General features: G+C 39.9%; 1 protein-coding gene across 18 annotated transcripts in view; it reads left to right on the forward strand.

Annotated features, from left to right (window-relative positions):
• The window catches only part of ENOX1 (ecto-NOX disulfide-thiol exchanger 1), a 521,099-nt gene that overhangs the window by 317,708 nt on the left and 187,786 nt on the right, over window positions 1–15,605 (forward strand). For all 18 annotated transcript variants that reach the window (XM_039485148.1, XM_039485204.1, XM_039485280.1 and 15 more), the window contains 2 exons: window positions 9,624–9,764; window positions 10,240–10,377. In XM_039485148.1, the coding sequence (XP_039341082.1) occupies window positions 9,755–9,764; window positions 10,240–10,377 (148 nt within the window). In that variant the 5' untranslated portion in view covers window positions 9,624–9,754. The remainder of the gene's footprint in view (window positions 1–9,623; window positions 9,765–10,239; window positions 10,378–15,605) is intronic.

A 15,605-nucleotide genomic window follows, 5' to 3' on the forward strand; every position in this document is an offset into this window, starting at 1 on the left:
TTCGACGATGACATTTTCATGCTCTCTCTTTTGGTGGATTCTGGAGTGACTCTGAAGTCCAAAGCATAACACGCATGCTCGTGAGCAGATTGGACAGACAGTCATTGGTGAGCATCTTGGTAGCTATAGTAGTGGTATGAAGCTTTTCCCTTGCAGCTAACAATCGATTATTTCTTTCCTCTTCAAAGGTTTGGAAAGCTGTGAATGCTGTGTGTTGCCAGGCTAATCACTGATTTATTTAACGCAGCCTTCTCAAGATCATTCTTGGTTTTATTGCACCGAAATGTATGCTGTTCTTGATGCTGTCCTTGTAGCACTTTCTGGGGTGGCCTTGATTCTGGTGTCCTTGTGCCAATTTTCCATAGAAAATTTTTCTGGGGAGTCAATATTCAGGCATCCTAATGATGTGTCCAATCCAGCATAGTTGGGCTTTTATCAGCATGGCCTCGATGCTTATGGCATTTGACTTTTGAAGAACCTCCAGGTTGGTGATTTTGTTCTGCCAACGGATCCCCATAATGGCATGCAGAGATCGCATATGGAAGGCCTCTTGCTATTTGATATGCCATTTGTATGGTGTCCAGGTCATGCAGCTGTAGAGGAGAGATACGAGCACAAAAGCATTATAAAGTTTTATTTTTGTTGAGAGGGTTATGTTGTGGGATTTCAGGACTTTGTTATGTAACTTTCCTAATGACCGAGAAGCTTTTTGTATCCTGTTCGTGATCTCTTTGTCAAGAGATCCATCATGGGAGATGTTGCTGGCGAGATAGATAAAACTGTCAACTTGATTTAGTTGGATTCCACTAATGGATGTGCTAGGGGTTATGACACAGAATGGTGAAGATGATTGGTGCAACACCACAGTTTTCTCCAGGTTGATTGTGAGGCCAAACAATTGTGATACTTTAGTGAAGCGATGGACAATGCACTGGAGATCTCCCTCTGTACGTGCTAGGAGGGCACAATCACCCGCAAAGAGTGCTTCTCTTAGTAATAGTTCTGTTACTTTTGTTTTTGCTTTAAGCCTGGTAAGATTGAAGACTGAGCCATCATTTCTGTATCTGATGTATATGCCTCTGTTGAGCCCATCTGTAGCACGGTTGAGAAGTTAGGTGAAGAAGAGCTTGAACAGTACAGGGAGAAGGACACAGCCTTGTTTGACTCCATTTGAAATGGGAAAGGAGTCAGTGAGATCTCCATTAAAAAGTACCTGACTTTGCATCTGCCAATGAAATAAATGAATGATCTTTACCAGTTTTGGTTGGCAACCAAGTTTGCCGAGGATCATCCATAATCCTTCTCTATTAACTATATCAAATGCTTATGACAGATAGATGAAAACACTGAACAGATTCATGTTTTGTTCGATACATTTTTCTTGTATTTACCTGATACTGAAAATCATGTCTATGGTGCTATGACCAGGTCTGAATCCACACTGAGTCTTGGGTAGATTGGCTTCTGAGACAGATGAAATCAGTCAGTTCAGGAGGACACGAGCAAAAATTTTCCCAGCGACAGATAAGAGAGATATCCCACGGTAGTTATCACAGACCATTTTGCTGCCTTTATTTTTAAATTGTGGCATCTTTGAAGTCTTGTGGCATTTCCTCACTGTCCCAGATGTCAGTAAGGATCTTCTGGAGTGTTGTTCTCACTTTTGGACCCACAGATTTATATATTTCTGCCAGTATTCTATCTCTGCCTGAGGACTTTCTTGAGCTCAACAAACTGATTGTCTTTTCTATTTCTTCAAGTGAGGGTGTTGAGTCAAGGTGGTGCTGAATAGGCTTTTGAGGTATCAGACTAATAACACTTGTTTCAGTTGAAGATGGGCTGTTCAGTAGTTGGCTGAAATGTTCAAACCATCTCTATTCCATGCCATGTTTATCTTTGATGACTGTCCTGCCATCAGCCATCATGAGCGAACCTGTGCCCACCTTTGAACATCCATAGACTAGCTTCAAGGAATCAAAGAACTTCTTTGTTTCATTTGTTTCTGCATACATTTGAGTGTCTTCTGCTACCTTCTCCCACCATTTATCTTGTATCAAGCATAGTTGTCTTTGTGCCTTGCTTTGCAGGTGTTTAAATCTGTCTCTTTTTGAGGACTGAATATAATTTTGCCAGATTTGGAAAGCCTCATTTTTTTCTTTCAAAAGTACTATGATTTCCTCATCATTTTCATCAAACCTGTCACGGTGAGCCCTTTTCTTCCATCCAAGGATGTCAGTTGCAGTTTTTTGTACTGTCTCTCTAAATTCCTCCCATGTGACAGAGTTATCATGAAGGTTGGTTTCTAGTGCACTTTGTAGCTTGTCTCGATATGATGCATAATTTAGTTTAACGATATCCGGGGATGTCTTGATTGTTTTGGGGCATTTCAACATGTGGGTACAATGTGTAGATTCAGTAGTGACCTAAAAAGAACAGGAGTACTTGTGGCACCTTAAAGACTAACAAATTTATTTTAGCATGAGCTTTCGTGAGCTACAACTCACTTCTTCGGATGCATAGAATGGAACACAGAGACAGGAGATATTTATACATACAGAGAACATGAAAAGGTGGAAGTATGCATAACAACAGGAAAAGTCTAATCAATTGAGATGAGCTATCATCAGCAGGAGGAAAAAAAACTTTTTGAAGTGATAATTAAGATGGCCCATAGAAGGTGTGAGGAGAACTTAACATAGGGAAATAGATTCAATTAGTGTAATGACCCAACCATTCCCAGTCTCTGTTTAGGCCAGAGTTAATTGTATCTAATTTGCATATTAATTCGAGTTCAGCAGTTTCTCTTTGGAGTCTGTTTTTGATGTTTTTTTGTTGCAAAATTGCCACCTTCAATGACTAGTGACCTAATCATTCTATGATCCATCCAACATTCTGTTCCACGCATGGTTCTGGTGATTCTGACATCCCTTACCATCACATTGTCGGACAATGATGTAATTTATTAGATGTCATTGTTTGGATTTGGGGTGCATCCATGTAGTTTTATATTTGACTGCCTGTCTGAAGATGGTATTTGTAATTGTCAGGCTATGTTCTGCAAACTTGCTTAGGAGCAGAAGACCATTTTCATTCATTTTTCCAATGCCATTTTTCCCAATGACACCTTGTCAGTTGTAGTTATCTTTACCTAATCCTACATTAAAATTTCCTAGGATGATTAGTTTGTCGCTTTGTGGTGTTGACTTGATGAGAGAGTCGAGATCAGAGTAGAACTGTTCCTTAGCATCGTCAGGGCTTGTTAAGGTGGGCTGGGTGCATATGCACTGATAATGGTAGCAAATCATGACTTATTTAGTGGTAACTGGAGTTTCATGAGTCTTTCATTAATGCCTATTGGAAAGTCTTCAAGACATTGCAGGAGTTTTGGTCTTAATGGCAAGTCCCAATCCAAGGATTCTATCTTTGTGTGGTTCTTTTCTCTTCCAACAGAAGGTGTAACCCCCAGCCAGTTCTGTAATAATGCCCTCATCTGCCAATCTAGTTTCACTGAGCAATGTCAATGTCATACTGGACCAGCTCTTTTGAAAGGAGAGCTGTTCTTCTTTCAAATCAAGAGGTATCGTCTTTGTCTATTATAGTCCTGATGTTCCAAGCAGCACTCTTCAGTGCTTTTTTAGTTATCTTTGGTTTTTGACCACGTTGAGGATGATCTGTCAGCTGCAGTCAGCGGCGGCTCCAGACACCAGTGCTCCACGCGCATGCCTGGGGCAGCAAGCCACGGTGGGCGCCCTGCCGGTCCCTGCAATGGCGGCAGTCAGGCAGCCTTTGGCAGCGCACCTGCAGGAGGTCTCCCGGTCCCACGGATTCGGCGGCAATTCGGCGGTGGGTACGCCGAATCCGCGAGACCGGCGGACCTCCCGCAGGCATGCCACCAAATCCGCGGGACCAGGGAGCTCCCACAGGCATGCCGCCGAAGGCAGCCTGCCTGCCGTGCTTGGGGCAGCCAAAAAGCTAGAGCTGCCCCTGGCTGCGGTAAGCTGGCCAGATTTAATATGGGCAGGCAATGTTTGAGGCACCTTTTCTAGCCCCTTCCCTTTCAAATGGAGAGCAGTGCAATCCTAAAAAGGGATGCTTTGTCACCTGGGATGTTGCCGAGCTTCCTGCTGCTCTTGGGTCTTGGATGGGTGACCAATGTTCCAGGCTGCCTGCATGCAGGCTTGTGGCTACAACTGCCAGTAATCATCATCACCTGTCACTTTGGCACTCCCCCATCGCCACAGGACTTTTGAAGAGAGATGTGCGTGAATGACGTGTGCGTGAAGTTGATTAAAGAGTCGGTGCACTGGGACAGTCCCATTCTCTCGGCTGCTGAAGCTTGGCCCAGTGGCACAAAGGTTGTTACAACTGGAGTCTCCTTTAGCTGCAGTGGATAGCCATGACTCTTTTAGTGCCCCTTCATGCTTTTCGCCTTCCACAATACATTGCTGCACTGCTTTTCAAGCCATTGGACCATCATGTGGTCTCTTTCGCCTTGGCTACCATAACAGTCTTCGTATGCTTGGGAGGGCAATCCCTAAATCACCATCAGTTTCCACACTTCCGGTTACCCTCATGCGGTTTAGCCCACCTGCCGAGGTGGCTTACTGGGATGTAGCCACTGTCTCATACTTACAGCTACTTGGAGCCACACGTGAGAGCTGGGTGTACAGTGAGGACCAAAGAGGAAAAGAACCACTCAAGGAGTCTGGCAGTTCGGATCATTCAAAGGTACTACCTATCCCATACACCCCATGCACCCCTATGAATCACAGTGGATGGAAACAAATGCTGTAGTCCTTTGGAGAGGTTGGAAATCCAGCTAGATCTGGTGGCTCATGAGATATCAAATCTTAAAAAGAATCACATCATTCTGTCCACCCTCATGCCTTTTAATCCCACCTGATTATAGTGGCCACTGTCTTTAGGACTCTTAATCAGCATCAGCAATGTTTATTATCTGAAAGCTTGTAATCCTCATTTTCAGAAAGCTGATATCATCAATCCCCAACTTGAGGCATGTAGTATTCACAGAAATTACGGAGTCGTAGAAGGACTTGCCCGAAGTCACACAGGAGGTCAGCCGCAGAGGGTAGAATAGAACCTTCTCTTGACTACCCAGTCCAATCCTCACTGCCTCTGAAATTGCTGGCATCTTTGGCTGACCATTTTACCTGGGCATTCTGCTAGCAGTTTTGACAGTAGGGAGTTTAATTTGCTTTGTCATATTGCAATTCAATTGTCTGGGGTGTTATGGATATCTAAAGGGTATGGTTTTAACTTAGCAATCTGCTGTGTTATTGAATTAGTTTTATGTTGTGTTAATCTCTTTGTCTCATGGCATTCATTGCCTGTGATAATTGATGCACAATATATAACCAAGTTCTGTATTCACTTGGGTAACTGCATTTAATTGCCTGGTATAAAATATGCGTACTAAATACAATCTGCTATGACTGAGAAGCTCTCATTGGTATGGACTTGTCGGCGCTTTATCTTCCTGACAGCCTGTCTGAGGAAAGTCTAAAAGTCTCCCACAGCCCACCATGTAAGGATGAAGAATGGATACTTGCTCTGTGACTACGAAAAGAGAGATTGCCATAACTGTTCTGTGATCATTTCCAAGTTCTGTTTGTGTTTACTGCATTGGGCATTAAAACTGCGTTAACTGGAAGCGCCATAAAAATAAAAATAAAAAATATACAGAATATACAATGTTCTCCTCTATATTATTTTTGGGACTAGATTCAGCTCACTGGAGATACTCACCTGACTAAAGTGTCTCATGTGCATGAGTGTTTGCAGAACCAGAACATTTATTTTGTATGCCTTCATGTTACTAATATTTAAAGGAGCATACATTGGTTTAAAATCATGGGCCAGCTCCTCTGCTGGGGGAAATCAGCCTAGCTCCCCAGGAACTCAATGGAACTATGCCAGTTTACACCAGGTGAGGATCTGTCCCCATACAGTCTTAAACAAATTTCCCTCCCTATCTTATGAGTAACACCTTTAATTATTAAAAGGGGGAGAATTTTTAAAATTGAATGCAGTTTTCATCCTTTATATCTGTTTGCTTGTTGCATTACATACAGTGTGGACAGTGAAAACAAAATAATCAGCTTCACTTTTGTTTCTGGTTTATATGACTTTTTAGCTCTGGTGCAGAACATTTCTGCAGTGTTCAGGTGGCAAAAACTGCAGGGAAATATTTAAAGCCACACAAAACTTTTTATTAAAAAAATCAAACTTTTATTTTACTATTTTGATTTGTAAAACTATTTATTTTTACAAAACCTAAATGTTGAGACTAAACTGACTGTTGAGCATCTCTGTAAGATTATTTCATGCAATGTCATTTTGCATAATGTTAATACAGTGTAAGAACTTTTCTCTCATAAAGATTCTGTATTGAGAAAGAAGGACAGATCAATATCTTGTATTGTACTAGCACTGTTCTCAATGCTATAGCTACAGTTTTGTCAATGCTATCATCATATATCAATTTTTGGGTGGAGTTTCTTTAAGGATTTTTAGAATTAGTAGATTCTAACTCCAGAGTCCAGTCCTGTGCTGCTTTTTTGCACCTGTCACCAGTTTTATGTACATCATTTTGCAGAATGTTCAACAAGGAGCTTAGGTGCACAGATTGTAGCTTTGTTTCGCTGACAAAATAGCCTGCAGCAACTCTTGGTTAGAGGGGATCAGTTCAGCTCCAGGCTTTGGCTCACCTTGTGACATTTTGACATTCACCCCACCCTACGGCTATTTTCTTCTTCTTCTTAGCATATGTGCAACGTGCCTCAGGTGGCACGTGATCAGGATTCATCACCGAATTTGGGCCGCTGGTTGGATCATTAGCTTCCCTGGCCCGGGTACTGACAGGGAGCATGACATGAATGCCCAGCTGGTCAGGGAGAAAGCAAAGCAGCCCAGAGCTACCTTGGAGAATCCATGGGCACTTTACAACCAGGAGCTCCCCAGATTCATGACCAGAGCTAGTGACACTGTTCAATAAATGAATCATGAGTATTTTTATGAGTTAACACAATGAATTTCCTTTGCTGTTATTTGTGCAGTGACATTATTCATTTTCTGCAAGTATTTGGACAACTCACAGTTTAGTCAAGAAAATGTTCATAAACCCCCAAAGTTTCTGGTGTTTTAGCATGAGTGGGGATTTGCCACTCATCGTTGTCCTGTCACTCATCATTCTACTGTCACTCATCATTCTCCTGTTTAAAATTTCTCTCATCCAGTCAAGAAGCAGAAGCAATACCAAGTGATTTAGCTGACCAGCAGTGCATCCCAATAACACATGGTAAAAGACACTGTCAAAACAAATAGTTTGCACCCTGCCAATAGGCTGAAATTTGTTTACTTAAAATGTTAAGCATTTGTTTGTGAATAGTAACGTAGAAATCAGGATTTAATTGTGAATGATTCATAAAGAGGAAAAAGGATGTACTGAATGTCAGATAACTTAACAGCAAATAATTCGACCAGCTCTAACCTTGACATCGATCTTAATGGCTCAAAATTTGTAGTCTGAGGCAGATGAAGGAGCTAAATATGGATTTAAGGAGCTGCAGTTTAGGCACCCACTTTTAAACATCTCAGTATGTAGCTTTCTTGATGTAAGTCACCCTCTGTTCAGAGAATCCTGTGACCTCTGGCCAGTGTTTTTGGTAAGTAGTGATTGTACTTAAAACGTCAGTTTTATCATAGCACAATAAAGAAATGACATAGCAAAGTCAAATACTGAAATACGATAAATATTGAGGTTTAAGTAGACCCAGTGTGCAGGGGCGGTTCCAGGCACCAGCGCTCCAAGCACGTGCCTGGTGCGGCAAGCTGCGGGGGGCGCTCTGCCGATCACCGTTAGGGCGGCAGGCAATGTGCCTTCAGCGGCATGCCTGCGGAGAGTCCGCTGGTCCCGTGGCTTCGGTGGACCTCCCGCAGGCGGACCCTCCGTGCTTGGGGCGGCAAAATGTCTAGAGCCGCCCCTGCCAGTGTGTCCCAGAACAAAATATGTTTTAACTTAGTAAAAGTGGCCATTTGTAAGTTACAACATATTATAAATGTACAAAGTTAACTGATTACATTAAGCGATTTTTTTTTCACTTGTGTGGCTTTTAAGCTGATCACCTTTATATGACATGAGTTGTAATCAGAGCTCCATGCCTCTGCATTACCTATGGAAGGGATGCTATTTGTACAACCATGTTCACCCTTCTGGCTTATATTATAGTCACATAATATTTGCAGATAAAAGTGTGGGAAGAATTAAGTGAAAATCTTCATTCTAAAGATGAAATATTCAGATTTACAAACTGGAAACAACACGCTTAACGTCTATTAAGTAATTTTCATAAAGAAAATTGAATGTGTATGATCTGAACTTCAAACTATCTACCAAAAAGGCGCCTAAAATTTTTTATTCAAACCCACATTTACACTTATGTATGTTTGGTTGTTTACATAAACATTTTGTCTATGCAATTAGCCGTTAGCACAAGCAAATGTGAGGTTTGCACATTCAAATTCTCTATATGCGTTTTTGGATTCTCTTTTGAAAATCTTATCCTTAAAGCCTCTTTTTGCTTCCAGTGAAATTAATTCCAAAACTTCAGCTGACTTCCGTGATGAAAACCTGGGGTCTTAAGGTTTGAACCAGCCAAGCACAATTAAATCAATGGGAATTTTTCCATTGACTTCAGTGAGCTTTGGATCAAGCCCTTAGTGCTCTTACACAGCAGTGAGGCAATCATGACAGCCTGTAAAGGCGCCAAAAACCCCACTGCAGTCTGTTACATAAGTAATGCATAAAAGACCTAAAATGGGCTTAGCTATGTGCTTATCTCAAGCAAAATAAATATTCGCTCTCTCTACTGTAAGAATTTGAAGGTGTTGTTATAATCAAAGTTGTCACCTCTCAGTTTGGTTTCATGCTTTATTTTCCTTTTCTTCAAATCCTTTTAACTTTCAGAAATACGCAGACACAATGAGAGTCACAGACAAAAGAATTACCTTTATGTAAAATTCATGTTGCAACAGAAACCTTACCAAAGCAAAGGCATTTCAAATGGAGGCTGGTTGCTTCATTGGTGTCACTTTGTGGGCTCAGGATATTGTGTTTGTTAAAGAAAGTACCGGTATGTCTTCTTTAACATAGCAAGCCCTTCCTGGTTTGTGTTCCACTCTTAAAGTTACTCCTTCGTCTGGAAACATATTTAACAGGCAACTGTTTCCTCGAAACTCACAACATCAATTAATTTTTAACTTTTTAAAAAATTCATATGCAGCCCAAGTATGTCCTTTCAATTGATGTTGGCATGCTGAGGTGGCTGTGCGGGTACTGATAAAACCTAATTTGTGAAGGCTTTTCAGCCAGAGGCAAGACACCTGATAGGTTCATACATGGGCACCGTTTATTCAGTAAGCAAGAATGCAGGTTGGCTGAAACTCCTTCACTAACACTTGATGAAGGTGTACAACTGAACTGGATTTGGAGATCCAACTGTGAGTAGGTAGGAACTTCATATAGATTTCAGTCAGGGCATGCTGTTTTGAAATTAGACTTTAAAGTCAGCAGTTAATATCTAATTACTTGTGTTTTCTTGCAGCGCTTAATGAACTGTGTGTGGACTCTGCATTCAATGACAGACATATTCTCCCATCGCAAGATGTTATTAATACAGTAGTGGATACGTTCCTACTTGAAGTCAGTCAACGACAAAAGGAACCAGTTTAAACGATGGCTGCAGGTAAACATCTGCACTATGCAGTGGCCACCAAAAATATTGTTGCTAAAATGATTAGTGATAATTACCTTTTGTTTTCAAATGGAACTTAATAATCTTTTTCCTAAGACAAGTCAAACTGGTGTGACCTCTTTTTATACGGTTGCCTAAATAATGTCACAATTTCTTTAATAAACTAAGTTTCATGAGAAATGTGTCCCTTCTTTGAATATGTGGAAATCTCATGATTTGTATTTCCACAGAAACATTTGTCATTGATTCGGTAGTCTTAAATTATAAGATCTTTTGAGCAGGACTGTATCTTCTCTCACTTCTATATAGCACCTAGCAATTTTATGTGTGCTCCAAAAAGTTGTATCATAATAATAAACAAAATTAATTGTTTTCAGTGAGATTTATTTATGTCTCAAACACCATTTTCTGTTAAAAATTGTGGCATATTGACTTTTAAACTCAGAATTTGTCTCTTTTGCCACAGCTGCTGATGGTTTGGGAAGTACAACTATAGATACCACACAACTTAATATGTCAGTCACTGATCCAACAGCTTGGGCTACTGCTATGAATAACCTCGGGATGGTTCCAGTAGGATTAGCTGGACAACAGCTTGTGACGGGTAAGATTTCTGTTAGAGATTTGTTGCAGATGTCTCTGGATTTTTTCAATCTTTTTATAAACACCTGGAATCATTGCTGAAGACAGGTGTATTTTTATAGTCTCAGAACAGTGTTTGTAGGTGCACAACTTCTATGATTAATATTGCATACTATTTATTAGTCTCTTTGTATAATGGGTATGTAATCCATACCATGTTTTAACCTATTGGAATAGCCAAAATCTTTGGGGAAATTAGAATTCTAAACCATTGACCTCCAGGCTCTATGCTGGGTCTAGGTTAGGGATGGGATCAAGAGATGTACTTAGTCTTTGAGAGAGAGCTGATTTTCCTTCCCAGTAGCTTTCCTCGAGGTTTTGCCAAGGAATAGCATGGGCAGCAGTTGCAACCTCTTGACTGGAGGAAAATGGTTGTGCTGACAAAAGAAAGTGCAGCTATAAATAGATTCAGAAAAAAACTGCGAATCACATGCAATTCATATCCACTGGTAGCATTAGCTAACTGAAAAAGAGAAGCAATCCCTTCTTTCTTCTAATTTTTTTTGAACACCATAATTAATTTTCAAGGGCTATTATTCTTTGACTTTGTCATTTCATTTACAGCTTGCGAGAGCTCTGTAGTCAATCACTTAATCTTTCTAGCAATAATAAAAATATTATTTTGCCCATTACAAACATTGAAGGTTGAGTCCTGCTCCCATTGAAATCAGTTGATTTCAGTAGGAGAGGAATTGGGTCAAAGTGAATTAAGCTTCACAACACTCCTGTGAGGTACATACAATGGGCCAGATCTACAGCTGATGTAAATCAGTTTAGTTCTCCGTAAGAAAGATAGGGTATAAAAACAACTTTAGGTAAGCAACTGCTTAACTGATTATTCGTACCATCTTGCTTAGGGTTCTTTTAATTCTGATTGCTTAACTAAAGAAAAGGACTCGAAAGATTAATTTAGTTTTATAGCATTTCATTAAATATCCTTATCAACAGGAATTAATAGCACAGAATATAAGAAGGCAAAAATGGTATTGGATTATGATTTGGCTAACATAAGCTAGGAAATTTGTCATTCTAACCATGTAGGTTTTCAGAATCAAATTATACAAAGACAATAGAAAATAACACTTTTACTCAATCACTATGTTGGGAAGATGATTTAAAAAAAAAATGGCTAAGGATACATCTATACTGCAAAAACAAACAAATAAACAAACAAAAACCCATGGCAGCAAGTCTCAGAGCCCGGGTCAATTGGCTCCAGGTTGCAGGGCTTGTGCTATGGGGCTGCGAAGAGCAGTATAGACGTTTCCACTTGGCATGGAGCCCAAGCCTGACAGCCCCCCACCCCCACCCCGACCGCCTCAGGGTTCAGAGCCAGAGCTCCAGCCCAAGTAGGGATGTTTACACTGCTCTTTGCAGCCCCATAGCATGAACCCTGAGTCAATTGAGACTTGCTGCTGCAAGTTTGTTTGTTTGTTTGTTCTGCAGTGTGGTCAGGTGTCCTTCTAAATACACATTTTGGTTCTAGTTCTTTTTATTTACTGACGCTTCCAGCATAGACGTATTTCACTAACTCGATAGCACAAACATGTTTGATTGCAAACATTAGCCTTACTTCTTCACTTTATCACTTAATCTAAAAGAAACCAATGTGAACGCAGCCCTTTCTTTTCTAACAGGATTGCCCATGAGGTAAACCCTGTCATTGAAATTTACAATATTTTGCCCAAAGCTGTATCACTTATAGGTGACCTCCCTTTTATACAAATTTTGATTATAACAATAGATTCCATCAAGTTCCCTATTTTACAACCCTGTCTGGCACATCATAGGAGATCAGTATTTGATATTAATTTAATGGTTATTTTTTTAATTCATTCACCGACAGAAAAAAGGGGGAATTCTCTTTAGCTCCACTTGATCTTTTACAAAAGAAATGTCTTTGAAGAAATCCAGCCATTAGACCTTCAGTTTTTCTTCTCGTAGGCCTCCATTCTCTCTTTTCTAAAGGGCCTTGATGCCTGGCAAATCTTAAACTATAATAACTCATAATTCTGGGGCCTTAGTTACTGCAACTATATCTGCCTCCCAGGGGGATTTGTGAAGTTAAATTTTTGGCTGTCCTTTCTGAAATTAGGCATTGAATGGAATTATGCCTATTTACACTAGCTGAGGATCTGGCCCAGAATTACCCATTTTAGAGATGGGTAAACTAAGACACAGAAAGGTTAGGTTACTAGTCTAGGATCACACAACCAGTCAGTCTGGAGCAGGAAATGTAGCTGATGTAGATCTTGGGCTGATTCCCAGTCCCCTGCTATAACCATTAGATACACTGTTTTCCCAGCTATACAGCTGTACCTTGTCTTAGATTTTTCATCCACTTGGTACATTGGTGTTCAGTTGTGCTGTAAACTAGAGAGTCACACACTTCATTGCTTATGTAGGCCGAACTGTACACCCAATGAGGGAGAGCAACATATTTAGCTGCTGCCTGTTATGCATAGGCAGTGGGTGGTGTGAAGATTTCTCTTCCCGTGGTACCAAATGAACATTCTGTGGGCCTGATTTTCCAGTGAAGGCTTTTCCAGTTTTCCAGTTTTCACCAAAAGCAAAAGCTTGTTGATGCCTAGAACAGTCTCTAAAAAAAATCTGAATTGATCAAATGTGTTGTTCAAAAGCTATTGTGTCGCAGACAGAAATGCCATTGAGTTGAGTATAGGGCTTTGCTTCGCTTGACCGATAAATATGTGCCCCCTAGAAACAAACTAACCCAGTGCTCTCTTGATGTGCTTTACTGAACTTTGACTTTATTATCTCCAAATCTGGAAATGATTTTGTGTCAGGGTGCCTTTGTCTGGTTCCATTTATCAATGTCTCGGTTGTATTTAATGTAGCAGGATTTGCACATTTCCTTTCGTGTTCCCTCTTTCTCTCCACTTTTTTGTGCAAATTCTTCTCTCAGCAACACCTCTATAACCTCCCCATTGAGTCAACAGTTTGGCACAGATGGAATTGAATTTGACCCCGTTCGTATTATTTCCATGTGTGAGGATCTGGAGGACTTTAGTTTATCACGCTCATTGCTGCTAGTTTATTTTTGGAACTATTTTTACCACCTATATTAGAAGCACTGCTTGGATCAGTTAATATTTGTACAGCACTTTTAAAGTGTAAAGTGTGGCATAAGTGATAAGTATTAATTACTGGAGTGGAATATATCTCCTTATTTCCAGTGAGGAGTAGAAGAGTCCCCTTCTCTCATGCCTTTTGCTTTCCTATGAATAAAACTATGTACAGTAGAATCTCAGAGTTATGAACAGCAGAGTTACGAACTGACCAGTCAACTGCACACCTCATTTGGAACCAGAAGTATGTGATCAGGCAGCAGAGAATTAAAAAAAAAAAGCAAATACTGTACAGCACAGTATTGTGTTAAATGTAAACTACTAAAAAAATAAAGGGAAAGTTTAAAAAAAGATTTGACGAGGTAAGGAAACTGTTTCCGTGCTTGTTCCGTTTAAATTAAGATGGTTAAAAGCAGCATTTTTCTTGTGCATAGTAACATTTCAAAGCTCTATTAAGTCAATGTTCTGTTGTAAAGTTTTGAAAGAACAACTATAACGTTTTGTTCAGCTTTACAAACATTTCAGAGTTATGAACAGCCTCCATTCCCGAGGTGTTCATAACCCTGAGGTTCTACTGTGTTATGTATTTCCCAAAGTAAATAGGTGCTTTGACATTTCACTCATCCCCTCCCCACGATTTCACAAGTTTTGACATTTTTCACCATGACAAAACCATGATTTTCACAATACTTTGCCACGAACAGAATTATAGCTCTACTGGTTATGGCACATTTATCTGCACTGAACTACATTTTCCATCCATTGTTTTAGCCCAAGTACTTAAATGGTTCTTCACCCTTCCTGACTCTGATGTTCATGATTTATGTTAATTCTCATGATACGTTAAACTTCTTCAGCATTTACACTTTGCTTTCAATAACCTCATCAACAGTATTTCTACAAAAGAAAAAAGAGGAGACCCCTATGGTATCCGAGCACTAACTTCTTTCTAGCTCTAAAAAGACCTATTTCTGGCTGTTTTTATTTTCCTGCCCTGGTGCAGTAAATACCTTAGACTGAGTTTAGGTTGAGATTTATCTTGCATATGAAATGTTACCTAAGCTAGCACAGTCTGAAATTCTGACTACAGTACCAACTTGTGGTGTCCTGGTGCATCAACTTTGTCTACAATCCTTGAGTTTCCCCAAAAGATATTCAGGCACGGCTTTCCCTTCCTGAAGGCCATGCTGGCTGTTACTAAGCTTTAGAGTTTTCCCCTCCACTTTTCCTCCATTTGATCTGCTCAAACATTTAAAGTTTTTTTTCGTCCCTTTCTTCAGCTGATGTTAATTTAGTTGCTCTGTAATATCCCAGAACGTGTGTCTTGTAATAGAATTATGCTGGCCACTTGGCAGCTTGCAGGACTCTCTCCTGAACTGAGAATTTGTAAAAATGACAGCTTAGGCTTCTGCAATATCTGGCCAATTTTTCTATAAAGCTCTGCGATGTGTGTTGTCTGGTCCTGGTGACTAATCAATTTTAAGCACTGCTAACCTTTTAATACCTGTTTAGATGTTATCTGTACACTATTTCATTCCTTATCTCCTAGTGCTGTAAAATTGGATTTTTGATCTGGGCAAATGTCAGAGCCTTTCATTTGTAAAGATGGATTCTTGTGAATAAATGTATCACATCTCTTCTGTTTCTATACTCTTTGCTTCTACTTCTTGTTATTTGGAAGGCTCATCATTACTGGTTATATTTGGCTACTGCATTACATATAATTTAATGTATGTAAATTAATATAATGTAATGTATAAAGTATACAATAAATAGAGTGTAATAATGCATTTAGTTTAATTGTTAAAGATTGATGCAGTATAGTTATCGTTCTAAGCCCCTCTCTTCAATAGGTTATAATTTTTCCAAAAATTGGGGCTGAAATTTCTCATGCTTGGTCTTAGCCTAGAGGTGAAAATTTTCTGGCAAAAAAATTGGAGCAAATCTGTTAAATAGATTTGGTTGGAGCAAATCTGTTTGAATGATCCAAGCACTGAAATTGGTGTTTTCCAGCTCAGAGACTTTGAGAAATATTGTCAGTTTCTTCTTTCTGCTACACCTTTTGTGAGATTTGAAGTCCTCCCCATTCACTTGATGGGAGTCA

Source organism: Mauremys reevesii, linkage group 1, assembly GCF_016161935.1.
Source record: "Mauremys reevesii isolate NIE-2019 linkage group 1, ASM1616193v1, whole genome shotgun sequence".
NCBI lineage: Eukaryota > Metazoa > Chordata > Testudines > Geoemydidae > Mauremys > Mauremys reevesii.